Source organism: Tamandua tetradactyla, chromosome 26 (assembly GCF_023851605.1).
Source record: "Tamandua tetradactyla isolate mTamTet1 chromosome 26, mTamTet1.pri, whole genome shotgun sequence".
Classification (NCBI taxonomy): Eukaryota; Metazoa; Chordata; class Mammalia; order Pilosa; family Myrmecophagidae; genus Tamandua; species Tamandua tetradactyla.
Genome location: NC_135352.1, coordinates 7,520,893 through 7,536,539, shown reverse-complemented (window position 1 = coordinate 7,536,539; position 15,647 = coordinate 7,520,893). Strand labels below are relative to the sequence as shown.

Genomic DNA, 15,647 nt, shown 5'->3' with positions numbered 1-15,647 from the left:
AAAGCATACCAAAATATAAATATATATATATATATATATATATATACTGGAAAAAAAACCAATTTGAACATTTTCCAGCAACTTTGATGAAGGATGAGGTGTCTCTTTTTTATTGTACAGTATAACAATGTACAAAGCAAGGAAATAAAAAGGCAACAGTTTTCAAAGCACTCTTCAACAAGTAATTACAAGACAGATCCCAGAGTTCATCCTGGCCTACCATCCTCTCAGATTTTTCCTTCTAGCTGCTCCAGAATATAGGAGGCTAGAAAGAATAAATTTTTTTATCATCACGATCAACTTTTTTTCCTTCTCTTTTTGTGAAAAGTAACATATGTACAAAAAAGCAATAAATTTCAAAGCACAGCACCACAATTAGTTGTAGAACATATCTCAGAGTTTGACATGGGTTACAATTCCACAATATTAGGTTTTTACTTCTAGCTGCTCTGAGATATCAGAGACTAAAAGATATATTTAGTGATTCAGCAATCATATTCATTTGTTAAATCCTATCTTCTTTGTATAATACCACCATCAGATAAGGTGTCTGTTTTATTACCCATGGACACCATGACTGTGTCAAGTTTGCTTTCAAGTTAACTTCAGGATAAGAATGAAAAACTAACCAAGAGAACATCCTTTGGTGAAAAATACAGCAGGGACTCATCTGCATGGCACCCCTGAGTCTGGTATCAAATACCAGTGTGCCTAAACAAATAGTATACCATCCTGTTTCTTTGTCCTCAAATGCAATTCAAAGACTTAGAACTATACTACCGCTACAATCCATCCAGCTCTAAAAGTTTAAGTCAGAATTTAAGGGGAAAAAATGCCACAAATTATTTCTGCTCCCTTGTGTGCTGCCATTCATTTGTTGAGTAAGTGTGTGCCTGGTCCTGTTTGCTCCATTTTATTCTCCATTTGCAGTACACATAAGAAAAATAAAACGAGTGCCTCCAAACTCATCAACTCATGGCCTCATGTAGCTAAGAATGCTGGGCAAAGGTGGCTCAGTAGGCAGGGTTCTCGCCTGCTATGCCAGAGATCCAGGTTCGATTCCTGGTGTCTGCCCATGTGAAAAAAAAAAGAATGCACTTCAAACTGGAAGATGAAGTTCAATGACCTTTTATGTCTGGGCAGTAATGAGCACTAAGTGATTGTTGGAGCAGAATGTTTCTTCAGTTCCCCACATCATGAAACTTGAGCGCTTGGTGCACCTGCTTGCTTGTTTTTAGTTTTGTTTTAGTTTCCCCCTAAAACCCCATCTCCAGGAAGGTCTAAATTTCCTTGGCATAAGTAACTTAAATGCTCTATCTTATGAAAAGTTTCTAATACAGTCCCCAGAATATGGCAGATTCTCAATAAGCCTAGTTGCCAACCATGAAATTTTCACAATTTACAGCAAACTGGAATAGCATGAATACAAAGAACCTTCTTCTAAATTTAAACTGTATTTAATAACACATTCAAATGTAGTGAGCGGTGTTTCGTACCTTATTCTTTATTCTCTAGCTTTACTCTCCAAAAGTAGTTGGTCTAACTTGTAGAGTGGGAATGATTTAAACCAGAGGTCAGCAAACTTTTTCCACAAAGGCCCAGATAGTAAATAGCACGAGCCCTATGGTTTCTGTTGCAACTGCTTCATAGCTATTCAAATCTGCTGTTTAGGGCGAAAGCAGCCATAGAAAATACAAGCACAAATGGGCATGCCTGTGTTTCTATCAACTTTATTTAGAAAAACAGGCAACTTTTCAGCTGTGGGCTAGAGTCTACAGTTTTTTAACCCCTGAATTAAACTAGTTTTCAGTAGAACTTCTATTGGATCAAATTGATTCATTCAGGATAACACGTGGAGCTGCTACTGCATACATCTCTGCATCCTAGCAGCTTCAAGAGTGGGTCTTTCTTTGAGGCTGGTCTGGTTCCAGGAGATATGGCTATTTATGATATTTGGAGAAACCATAGGAGAAAGACTATTTAAAACCACTTTGCACCATGTTAGCCAACTCTCATTAAATGCATAAATCATCAGGTTTCTCTAATGTTTTTATTACTTTACGAAGATATAACTTCCCCTTCAGGGAAAGAAACACATGTGACAGGTCTAAGGTGGACTTTCAAATGTAACCCATACAGTGTCCTGTTGTGTAATCCAAATCCCTGTTTTTGCTCTTATGGCTAAAAATAATATCATTTGGAACTAAGTTTAGATATGTGTTAAAACACAGAAATTTAAAATGATTGGTATGCCAATATTGTGGGATAAGACAGCTATTCCATAGCATGAGATTCCATCAACTTTAGAATCATAATAAAAAGATGCTCATTAAACATGTAGTGAAATCTTTCCAAGAGAATTCACTGACCTTGAGCTTATGACACTGCTTTTCCCTGACTCTTCTCCTCCTTTGAAATTTCCAAAAGTGGTAAAAAGCTAATAACGTAAGAGCTCTCAAATCATGAAAGGCTTTCAATGGGAGTAGAGGGAAACATGGGCTTTTATTTTATTGTCAGTAAAAATGTTCTCTTTCTTGCCTTAGTAAATGCAAATGTCACTGATGATAATTGTTTTGTCTAAGAATCTTCCAGCGAGGCAGAAATGGGAGAAAAAAAAGACAGGGAATATAAAGTTACAGACTTAGGCATCAATGGGGATGTGAGAGATGTGAGTGCGTGTGTTATAAGGTTGGCCATACAGTTGATCTTGCAACTTTCCTGGCATATTGATGATGCTAAATAAGGCACCCACAGAGTGTAGTAAAAAAATGTCACAGATAGCAGTTAAAGTGATGGATTCTGTAAGCAAACTTTGACTATTACTCAGACTCCAAATTTACTGCATTCCTAAGCTGAGATTGTACAATTACTCAATACATTCAATTGTAATAACTCTCTACCTCAATGCTATCACCTGTGATAGGTAAGCAGATGGGGATGAGAAACAAAGAATTGGAAAGAGTAGGCAGAAATGCCGAGGACCAATCAAACTGAAGAATATCCAAAACCAACTGTTTCAGCGAGAAGTATTTTCCCGTCTATAAATTTCCATGACATGTTTATTCCTGCAGTCCTTCTTTATTTTTTAATTACAGGTAAATAGCCTTAGATAGTAACGTCTTCTAAAGGGAAAGTGAATAAATATTTCTTGAATGAATGGCATGATGTGTTTCATAGTATAGTACGCTTGACCTTAAAAGCTTGCCTCCTATTGAATAGAATTGATGTGACCATGTGAAGATTTGAAAGTTGGTCTTAAAAAGAACAACCTAAATGGCTGATTTTCTGGAGGACTCCTGCTTTTCCCCTCAGGTCTCACATAGTACCTAAAATTGCACCACTAGATAATTCTTCCTTAAGGCATCATGATTTTCAGATTGCAGAAACCCTTGAGAAAACATAGCCAGCTTGACCAGGTTGCTATGGGAACAGATGTTGGATGAAATACATGAGATTTGGAAAGGTGGGTAGACGAGAAGCAGCCAAATGGAAGAAAGAATACCAAAGATGGAAAATAGCAGATGAATGACATGTAGCAGTTTTTCCCAAAACCCTCCTTCATGATATACTTGTTTGAAAATTCATAGGCACTTTCAGAAAAAAACATTTCTTATTGTCATCTAGTAAAAATAGTTCAAAATTATTTCGGATGTTAGTGTTAATGGGTGTTGGTATAAAAACTGTGAACGAATGAAATTCCTCAAATCTCCATGGCTGATACACCATGCTATAAATAGCTTGATTTTCCACCAAATCTTTTTAATCAGGCCCTCGAAGGGCAAAGGACAGTCTTGGGGCAGCTTCTCGTTTCTTTTTTTTTGTTTTTGTTTTTTTTTTGTTTGTTTGTTTGTTTGTTTTTGTTTTTTCTGAGGGCAGCTTCTTAATCTCTCTCTGGATAACTGTTGAGACCTCACTACAGGTGAAGGAATCCCAGTATTGGTTTTCTTTGGGGGTGAAGGAAGAAGGAATGAGAAAAGAAAGGGTAGAGGATAAGTACATACTGAAAACAGAATGCCTGGTTTAAAGGGATGCCACTAAGAGCGGTGCCTTGGTGCCTGCTGAGACAAGAAATTATTTTATACTGTCTCTCATGATTTGCTATAATTACACCAAACTCAGCATTCTTGGCTCTGCAGGCTGGAGCCTAGAAAACCCAGCCTAACCTTTAATTAATAAAAATGGATGCAAAGCTGTCATTTCCAAACAGCAACCTTTGTGACGTTTGTAAGAAAAATTAATACATAGGGTGATAGGACTATACTTGTGGAGGCAAAATATGATGAATCCCAAATTGCATTTTCTGATTCTGGCCCAGAAGACTTGTGCAGGTTCAGAAACTTGAATCGCCCCTGCAGTGAAGCCAGAGGGACCCTATATAGCCAAGTGGTGAATGTCTGGGCTTGATTTCACCGAAGTCAATGAGTCATGAAACTGCCTGCTAATATGAAGCTGAAAACAGACAGCCCTGGGGCAAGTTGAGCCATAAACAAGCTGTATATGGCTTGCAAATAGCAGGTGTCCATCCTAAAGGCCATATGGAAAAGAAGCTTTTTAGGTTCCTCCAAAAGAAAGAAAGTAATGTTCCTACAGCGAGCTACAGGAGATGGAGATGGAGATGGGACATCACATACCTCCCATGAAGGGCTCAGACAAGGGGGAAGGAGTAAGTTTCTCTCCTTTAAGCTAATATAGGTTTCAGGGAAGACAGACATGCCAATAGTCCCTTTAGAAACTAAATAATCCCTTTCACAGTCACTGTCTCAAACAGTAGTTAAAAAAAAACTGTCAGTATCTCTAAGTATGATGCTTTAATAACTAGAGAAAGTGAAGTTACAGGAAAGATGTTACCTCTTTCATTACAGTGGCTAGCTATTTATTTTTGATCATTTATAAAGTTTTATTGAAATACAAATTAAATATTTACATTTTTATACATTTAAATATTTACATATTTTTCATTTGTCTCTCATTCAGATTAGCCCTGTGGACGTTTCTCTTGGAATAACTGATTTTCTTTCCACTTCACATTCAGGATTCTTGGAAACGCCTCTGGGTGATGGAAGAGGAAGATTTATTTGATTGAGAATGATTTTCACATGATATATCCCAATTCATATAGAAGTGGCATTCTGATTTTGTAGTTTTCATTTATTTTCATTTCTCAATTTTAGAAACAAGCATAGGCTTCTCCTGTGAGGAATCAGACTGGAGATTAGAAAACAGGGTCTCCAACTTCCCCTATGTTCATTTGGCAACGCACAGGTAGTCTTCAAGCTTCCAGGGTTATAATACATCTTCCAAAGAAGAAAGAATCCTTGCCGTGCCCTTTTAAGAACCAGGTAATGAGCTAGACTCAATGATACGTTGGAGAAGAACTGTATTTCCAAATTAATTGGCTTAAAATAATTAGTGCACCACTGTTAGGACAAGAGGTGGTAGAACTTGGTATATCTGTTATTGCCTGCATCCTTTTTGGGGGTTCTCTGGCCAGCTTCCCTTCACTTGATGACACAGCAGAGCAATAAGCAGAGATTATATTATGCTATGCATTTCATGCTCATTCTCTAGAAAATGAAGCACTAGCTTGTTTTATCCTGAAGGCTGCTGTGTTGTTTGTTGAGTATCCAATGAGATTGAAGTTTGAGGATGAAATCTTGATGAATGGAAATGTTTATGGTGTCACCAATTACTTCTACATGGTTTGAATGAATTTTCTCTTCTATTGGCATTTAAAGAACCATATGGAGGGTTGGTTTTGGTCACATAAGTAGCTTTCATTATATGAGACAATTAGGATGATAGTAGGGACACTAGTATTTTTTCATGATGACTGTTTTCCAGTTCCCTATTTGGTACTATATAATAGGATTATGCACTCTTCTTGTAATGATATTTTCCTATTTATTATAGACAACTTAGCTTAGTTTTCACTTTCTATGTTTCTGATGCACAGAAAGAAAATGTTTTTTTTAATACACTTTTTACGGTTAAAAAATAAATTGAGTTAGGTATAAATGGCAACAGTTTCTTGACTATAAATAAAATTGCCACCACAGTGTTACAGTGACAAGTGTATAGGTGCTTCCTTTTACTTGAAAGTGTTGGGTGAAAGCCCAAAGTTCTGAATGAAAGCCTGGTATCTCCCTTCTATGAAGTATCTTCCATGCTAAGACTATTAGACTGCAGGTCAAATGCAGTCACCTACTACATTTTAGAACGGAATTCACTCTCACAATTAATAATGGGAAGAATTTATAGCTTGTATGTCAGTTATATGGCAGCCCTGGAAGCATGGTCCTGAGTAGCTAAGCTAAAAGCTTTGCTATCTGGAATTCAAAATGAAAGGGGGTCTCTATAGGCCACATGAGGGTGACAGAACCCTGGTATTAGTGGAGAGAAAACTGAGCAAGGCAGATTCCAAATATATGTGAAATGTGTTCCTGATAGCTTTTGTATGCATTTCTCCTGAGCTAAGATAGAGCCTCAGTCCCATGCCTGCCTCCCCATTACTGTTACCTAATCTCTTTGTTAAATGATTGAGGATTTAGTTGTTACTGTATATCACTACTATTTAGAGGTTACAAAGGCATTTTCATTTGAATAGTGCAGAAATTCTGGAAAACTTAAATGCTTTCAAAGTATTAAGGAAAGGGTGTATCTCTAAATTCAGACTAAATGGGCATGGAGCTAATTTTCTTTGTCATAAAATTAACCCTGTATTGCAATGTCTTATGAAAAACCTATATGGCAGAATTTTGGCATGGTCCTTCCGTTCCTTCTCCCTCTTTTTGCCCCCAAAAGAAAACAGAAAGCACAAAAACAGAATCCAAAAATTCTCAAGGCCAACCTAGGTTTCTTTGTTAGTTTTAGTGTGGTTATTAGTTACAGGTATATTTTGAAAACTGATCATTTATATAACAGTTCAGATTTTGACCCACATACTTGATTATTAATTTACCTGTGTTTCATTAGTGACATTGCTAAGGTAACGACTCCTATTCCCTGTTCTGCCCTGGCTTCCACATGGAGCATGGGATTTTAATTGGGTTCAGATGATGGGAATGGAAAAGTCTTATAAAGATGATATTAATCTCAGTAACAAAGTCAGCTCCCTCCTCACCCCTACAACTCAGGTACATAGAAAGCATGTAAGCTCAACAAAACACAATTAAAGTTGGTAAACCATTACTATTCAATGAACTTACATAGATAAAATTTATCCAAGTGTCTTAGCAAAAATTTTCAGATGCTCTCTGTTTATCTTTTGTTCTTTAGAGAGTGTCTCAGAGGACAAAGATAAAGCTATTGAATCTATAAGGCTTAGGGCAAATGAACTTGAACAAGAGATAGAGAAGGATTCCAAAGTAAATTCTTAAAATTTAGAGATTAGATCATCTTATCTAACTAGTATGCAATATCTTCACGACACCATCAACAAATAAGTCTTATTTTTCAAAATTACCTCAAGTCAATCAGAATTTGAAAAGGCTACAATAGAAAAACCTCTGAAGTTTAGTGTATTTAGAAACGTAATGATTTGAAGCATCTACAATAAACATTCACTTCTTTAAAATTTTTTCAAAGAGACAGATAAAAATCAAATTTTGAGTGCACACCACTGCTTTTACTGGTGTTCTGGTTTCATTTCACATATATCAAAGACACTAGGAAATTGTTTAACATCAAATATTGCTGTGAATTCCATTTTGTCATATTAAGAAATGTTCCCTGAATTGTGTGTGCATTTACCTGCTGGTGCCCAAATCCACTAGCATTATTATGAGCAGAAGTGAGTCACATAGATTGGGATATGAAACCGGCTTCGTGAACAAAAAGCATAATTAATAAAATTTACAGGCACCAATAATTTCAAAAAGGAGGTATAGAGAGAACTGAATAGATACATTGCATATCAATTTTCAAAAACTCATAATTCATATCTACGCATGTAAGCAGTAAAAGTAACTCAACGATCTTTGAGGACCAGCATATTGCATCAGGATTTCAGGGGCTTTTATATATTCATTATATAATTATATAAATTATTCTTCTATATATTAAATTATTCTTGTATAGAAACAGGTAAATATAATTTGATAGGGTGTCTGATAATCATATAGCTGATTGTATAATTTTCAGTAAGGCTGATCTGATTTTATATGCATCTCCTACAATGAAGTGAGATGTGAGATTTGTATGTGTTATGCTGAGTATGCTTGTGTAAATTCAAAGAATAAATTGAAAACTTGCTTTGGGGAGCACATTTCACTTGCTACAATCTGTTCAGAGACTTGTGCCAAGTAAGAGTTGTATTTCTGCCTCTTTTGATTGCTTAGCTTCCTTTGGCCCTGGGTGTTTATTCTATAGATCAGGACGTTCATAGACTTTTTAGAACCAAGAGACTAGCAAAAGACATTTTCTGGATTCACCTCTCTTCTTCTAGTCAGGTATGCTCGTAACATCCTCCAGCACCCCGTGGATTCATGATATGTTTAATACTGTGTTGGGACAAAGATTCATCACAACATTCAAAGCATATACTCTTTATGCCTCTCTTAAAACTTTATGGTTGCATTTTGTGTTCAGGTCATCTTGTCATGACCTGAAATGTGAAAGACTCCAAACGTTTACCAACTATAAAATTCTCAGAGTGCTTGAAGCAGGGACATAGCTTTGGAAATTCAGCAACTTTGGCCTTCTAAGGGCTTACTTTGAAATGAAGTACAAAGCAGAAAGTTTAGTCCAGTCATCTCTCAAATAGTCATTAGCTACAGGAATTCAGTTTTCACAAAAAGGCAATATAGAACAGGGATTGGCACACCACCTCCTTTCTACAACTCATGAGCTGTTATTATTATTATTATTATTTTGCATTTTTAAATGGTCAGAAAAATCAAACGATAAGCAATATTGCATGACACAGGAAACTTATATGACTTTCACATTTCAGAGTATCCAAATAAAGTTTCATGCAAACATAGCTATGCTTATTCATTTATGAATTACCTCTGGCTGCTTGCTTACTACAGCAGAGTCAAGTAGTTCAACAGAGGCCACAGGTAGACTATAAAGCCAAAAATACTTCCTATCTGGTCCTTTAGAGAAAAAGTTTGCCAACTCCTGGGTATAGAATAAAGCATAAGTGTCAGGCAAAGATGATCACAAGGTTTCCAGTCGCTTCCAGAGGACACTAGTCTACTGTTCAACCACAAATGCAAATTATAAACCTTCAGTGAATTCAGGGAAAGCTAATGCTACTTTTACCATTGGAGGTGCTGCTTTTATTTTTGTACTTGAAACAGTGAGATCACGAAAAAGTTACTTACTCATGCGAGAGGTAAAAGTATGTTCATAGTCATTAGTCTCATCCTGGACCTTAAAAGGGATTGTCACAAAAATTGCCAGAGTCCTCAAAGTTTGCCTCTGTCCTACTTATTCCTTCAGTTTGTTTTTTGCCTGAATGATGGTTGGGATGTGCCAGTTTATATAGAATTCAAGATATAGCAACTTTCCCTGTAAACATCTTCACATCGCCAGGAAGAAATGGCAATATTCAAAACTGAGCTTTTCAGTAGAAGGAACTAGGATTTTCAACTACTCAAGGTTTGTATTGACACTTCTATTAATGTAGAAGTGATAAAACACATTTGATTCCAAGGCAAAAGAAGGAAGGAAGGGAGGAGAAGAAGGAAGGAAAGGAAGAAGGAAATGAAAAAATAAAAAGAATATAAAAAAGAATATTTATAAAGCTCATCTTCTCCTTTACATTAATAAAGAGGAAGGGTGTATAGTACCACTGATTAAACAGCCTCTTAAGGCCTATGAATAAGTGGCATTTTATTCACTCATAATTTCTATTTGTATGTCTGCATGTATGCATGTTGCTTATAAAAAATAAAGTATCCTTACAAGATTGCCTTATCTTCCAAGGGCTTTTCTCTACACGACCCCACTATGTGATGGTATATTGGTTTGCTGATGGAAAGCAGCATCACCCCCAAAACAGGCAATTCTTGGTTGGCTCTGGAAAATTATTTTCTGCGCATCTGAATTTTACCAGAGGGGACATTTCTATCCCTGTTGTAAAAGTACCTATGAAAAACAGTGACCTTTAAGATTCCATGTTGCCTTAGTCTTCATCATAGCAAAGTTGTCTAAGTGGTTAGCATTTACTTTTGCTGAAGATCCCAGATCCTCTGATAAAGGCATGTAATAATCAATTCCTTCACCTGTGTGTATTGACTAAGCCCCAGGTCATTCATATACGACTAGTATTGTAAGTACTTTGGTGGATTCAGAAAAGTATTCTACATAAACCTTCCCCTTTTAGAGTTTGTAGTCTCACAGGAAAGGCAAAACTCCCACACATGAAATACATAAACATTTTACTCAAATAAAAGTTTAAACAGAAGCATAAAAAGAGTTCAGAGAAGACAAATCATTTTGAACGAGAGGAGCTAAAAATCAAACTAGGCATTAAAGGAGTATAGGGTATCGATAAAAAGAAGGTAATGGAAAGGAGTGGGTATTCCTAGTGATCATCATAGGATAGCTTAGGATAAGATAAATTGAGTAAAAGTAAGGAGGAAATTATTATATCTAAGTCAGAATATATGGCTCAAAAGGTGAAAGAAAACATAGACCAATGAAGGCGATGAAAGTAATAAAGTAGATTGCTAGTGACTAGAGAAACAGAGAACAAGAAATAGAGAGTTTGGAGCATAAAGATCTATAAGGCTTTTGCTGTGATTTAGGCTATAAAGTGTTGAGCATAGATTAGATATAAGTAATATGAATGGAGAGATTAGGATGAATGTGATGAGTATGTCAAAAAAGGAAGAAACAACCTAAAGGGAAGAGTTAATAACAGATTTCCTTATGAGAAAGATGAGAATAATCATTGCAAAATTACTGGGTTACTTGTTAGAAGGGAAACCAGTTAGGATTCATAGAGATGATATCAACTGTTAATGCACTGAGTTTGAGCAGGTGGAGGGACATCTAATTGTAGCAATCCTATGGCTATATGGGGATCTGTTTCTAGTGCTCATTTACCTATGAGGTTTGAGGTGCAGATTTAGACACAGGTGACTTGGAGTTAAAACTATGCCATGTAGGATATTACCCATTGAGGAAGGAAAAGGACATGAAATCAAACACAAAGCATTGACATTCCTTACAGCCAGGGAGAGATGACAAGGGTACAGACATTTTGGAAAAACAGTAATAAGTTACATCACCATGTAAACTAATGAAATAAAGTTTTTCAAGGGTGTGATCTTTCTCGCTCTGTCTCTGTGTCTGTCTCACACACACACAAACACACACACAAAGTGAACTTAGTAAGGTGAGAACTAACAGAAGACTTGGAGGATAAGAAGGTCATTGGTTACATTACAAAAACCAAAACTAATGCCCTAGATCTGCCTCAGTGTAGCTTTCTATTTTATTGTAACGATATCCATTAAAATTCATTTTCAGTTCTCTTCTGATGGTTTTCATTTGTTCTTTTATTTGTGTCTTCATTTTTGTTTTTGTTCTTTTTTTGTGTTTGACTTTTTATAGGAATTTATCATATTTTGCTACGCAAAGCAGCCCATCTGCTGTCATTTTGAACCTGTGGGAAGCTCGTCATCAGCACGATGGTGACCTTGACTCCCTGGCCTGTGCCCTTGAAGAGATTGGGAGGACACACACGAAACTCTCAAACATTACGGAATCCCAGCTCGATGAAGCAGACTTCAACTACAGCAGACAAAATGGACTCTAGTCCACGTTCTTTCGTGAGACAGCACGGTGGCCAACGTCAGGACACTTGCTTTAAATGGGAAAGAAAGTGGCAGCTTCCTGCCCAGTGGTATTTGGGGAATTCAGCCTTCATTACAATCAGTGAGAATCCCTGATTGAAGAACCAAGTTTTATATAGGTAAAACATGTTAATAGGGAAATGGACATGTTCTCTTAGGCATAAGAGGGCAGCTGTCCCCTCTGAATCCATACCTTGGCTAATAATGGATGAACTCCTTATATTTGGAGTGGCGGGGATGACAGCAAGGAGCCTATCTAGAGAGAAGTAGCTGTGGAAACAAGTTAGCTACGATAAAGCCGGGAAGGCAGAGATTGAATAAGTGCATGTTTTGAAACAGGTTTTTAATGATGTGCCCCAAAAGGCCAGCCAATTCTGATACCAGATTGTTAGCGTTTTCTACCACCTGGCATTTGTGATGTTGGGAGTCATTGTAAAACTGGCATTTAGAAGTCATACAGAGTTGCCAACCCATTTGTATGACTTCAGCAATGCCAAGGAGAGAATGAGAGCATTTAGAACTTAGAATCTGAGTATGTCACACCAGCACCAATTCCCTATCTATTCTAGCCATTGAATGGAGACAAGGTTGAGAAGGAAGATAGATCACCAACTAGTTTTGGCAGTGTACCCCACCTTCATTTTCTCCCAGAGACAAATCTCCTCCATATATTCTTTCCCTCCTTTCCCATTAAGGCAAAGAGGAGAGTTTCCAGGAGCATATTTAGATTTTCAATATGGAAAATGATTTTTTTTAACTCAACAAAGCAGGACCAGCTCTGTTCCCAGCTAAGCCCCTCAAATGGCATAAGCACTGTTATAAAAGAGTTTATTACAGGAACTGGAGAAAGGAGAGAGTCTATCAGATCCAAGGAAACATATGAACTGTAGATGTCACATGCTTTAAATAAGCTATAATTCCAGGAGGGAGGCATTGATCAGATTCCTCAAAATTGTTGTCATAGGGGATGAGGGACTTTACTGTACCTTTAAATCCATGTTTCTGAAATTTTATGGCCTTTTGGTACTATTAATCACAGAATCTCTCAGCAAGGCTATAGGTCACCCTCCTTATGCATCTTGGAAGGATAGCAGACAGTGTTTGCTCTAAATGACCTCCAAGAAAATAAGCCTGATGATTATCTCAACTAGTGTTCCAGAAAACCTGACGCATTTTCAGGGAGTTTTCTCTCACTGATTACTCAACCTCACTAATATGCATTCTCTATAGAACCATTAATATTTGGCTATTGTTTTATGATTTTTTAAATAGGAGGGAGTAATATCATGGAAAAATGCAATCCACCGATAGTTTGTAACCCTTATCATAACGCTTTGTTCAAACATTTTGTTCTATTAAATCATTCTTGACAAGATGTCCAGGTAGACTAAAGATGACATCTTTTGGTGGGTGTTTTAACTAGCTGTCCCCAGCCAGGACCACCACAGTCAAGGATATAGATTAACCACAAGACAGCTAAGCAGCCACTTAGAGGTTGGCTATATTAGAATAAAATAAAAGTAGGCAGGAAGTAGGAGAGGTGGGGAGTTCTTGGCAGTGGGGATATGATCACAAATTTTAAACATATTTTCATAGATTCCTTGTAAAAAATGTTATAAGTCTCTACCATGAAGAAGACCTAAAGACATGTTGAGTTTATGGATAAGATGCTGAAGAACTCTTGAATGTGTTGGCCATTTTCTCTAATGTGTGGTATAAACAGTGTCCTGTAATAGTTAGGCTTTGCTACATGAAATTCAAAAACGTCTTGGCTATTCTCAGGAACCAAAGGCTTACTGTATAGAACAAACAAATCCTTTTAAAACTGTCAAGCATATTTTTAGAATACCATCTCTAGATCATGAAAACATCCTTTCGCTAGTGTGTTCGACTTGTTTATTCCGTCTAAGGGATAATAATGAGAAGACATGAAAGTGTAATTTATTCGACATCACTGATATAATTTCTGACAGAGAAAGATGTAGAAGTTGATGGTCAATCACCCTAAACAGACTAAGAGGTGATTGACATGGGTGGCATGACAAAGGAATTAGCGCAAACGATTGAATAATAAATTTAATTAAACCATATTTTAGAGCTTTTGTTAGTATCCATGTTGGAGGACATTTTTTAACCATTTTACCCTGTTTTTCACCTTCCCTACTAATTAGCCTTGTCATTGTTTCATCCGTTCTTTGAATCCACACAAGTAGTGTTTTGATTTTTGAAATATTTTAATGCAGACCAACAATTTAAATAATTCCTCTAAAATCTATTTAGATTATTTTAAGATGTGATGAAATTATTAACCCTTGAATGTGGGGAATTTCCTCCCATAGAATTATTTTTTAATAGCCTAAGATTTAAAAATGCACTTGAACATCATATCATATAGAGGGACAAAGGATACAACTTAACATGATTCACCTCTGATTTTAGCCCAAGGTTCAAATCCATTTTGCAGCCCATTTTGCTCCCTATCTGCATTTCTCTCTGAATTGCTTCTGCTAGAATCATACATAGGATTTGTACAGAAGCATATGAAATCTGTGGCTATTGCATGTCAAGATTGTGCAGTATTTTACAGTAGAATTCCAAAGAGAACCCATGTTCGTGATAGTTATGGACCAAGAGGGTTAGTTCACATTTGAAATTCTGTTTATTCACTGTGACCAAAACCTTTGTTCTTTTTTATATTTGCTTGCCACGAAAGTCCTTTTTGAGACAGACTTACTTGTCAGTCCCATGGACTTACTTTGAAAGTCTTATTATCCTAGTATAAAATGAACCAAAAATTTTAAAGGGGCCTTTAATACTTGGTGGGCTACTTAAAAGTTTTATAAAATATCCCACTTAATGCCAAATCTTTCAGTCCTCAAAGGCATTTAAGTCTAATAGTCATACTTTAAGCATGACTTAAAACCATGCCACCAAAATGGTGTACTTCAAAGCTTCACCAGACTGCAGCACCATAAAGTTAATTTACAGTTTTTACAACATTGCTTGTGCAGTCTTCCTGGTTTACATTATATCCTTTAAGCCAAAAGGAAGCTTGCTGTATGGATTTAAATGCGAACTTCATTTACCGGTGCAGGAAGATACATAAAACTCAGATGTATTCCCACAAAAATTTTATTGGCCTTTCTTTTAAGAGTTGGAAAGAAATTGACACAGTTCTCTTTAAAGAGGGGATTTTTTAAAATCTCCAACTGCAGCTATTATCCTTTGCCATACTCCCTATATTTTTCTTTCAGTTGGCTTTGAGAGGGGATATTAAATAAAATTATTATAACAGGGTTCTCTTTGGTTTAAGGTTCTAGATCTATTGCAACTATGTTCCTTGACAGAAATTCTCAATATCAGGATTCAGAAGCAAAGGTAGAATATTAAAATGGTATAAATGTTTTATTTAAAGACAGTAGTTTCCACTTGCCAAACTTTGGTAAATTTACCTGTGAATTTCAAAAGGTTATACAGTTTTCAATGTGCTTTTGTTTTCCCTTTTAGCCATTTCTCTTCAATCTCTCAGTCTCACTACCCACTTGAAATGTGTTGAAAAATACAGTTATTAGATGTGTTGAAAGGTAACGTTCTCTCAGAGGTTCCATGTTCCAGCTCTTAGAAGTTCAGAAGAACTATGAAAGCTGAGAAATGTGCCTCTCAGGCCATCACATGGTCCATTTTAACTATTTTTCCTCATGAAACATTGTGAAGTTCTGACTCCTTAGGAGCTCCCATTGGCTGGAAGAGAGGTGACATGTCCAGCAAATGGGAGAGTGAAATGTTGTCCTAAAAGATAGTGACAAAATTTTATTAGCCCATTGGTGTTAGTTGCCATAG

The 15,647-nt window shown here is 36.5% G+C and overlaps 1 protein-coding gene across 8 annotated transcripts in view; it reads left to right on the top strand.

Moving 5' to 3' along the window:
• Window positions 1-11,770, top strand: part of UNC5D (unc-5 netrin receptor D) — a 523,673-nt gene extending 511,903 nt beyond the window's left edge. For all 8 annotated transcript variants that reach the window (XM_077144160.1, XM_077144158.1, XM_077144159.1 and 5 more), the window contains one exon: window positions 11,566-11,770. In XM_077144160.1, the coding sequence (XP_077000275.1) occupies window positions 11,566-11,770 (205 nt within the window). The remainder of the gene's footprint in view (window positions 1-11,565) is intronic.
• Window positions 11,771-15,647: the final 3,877 nt, after the last annotated feature.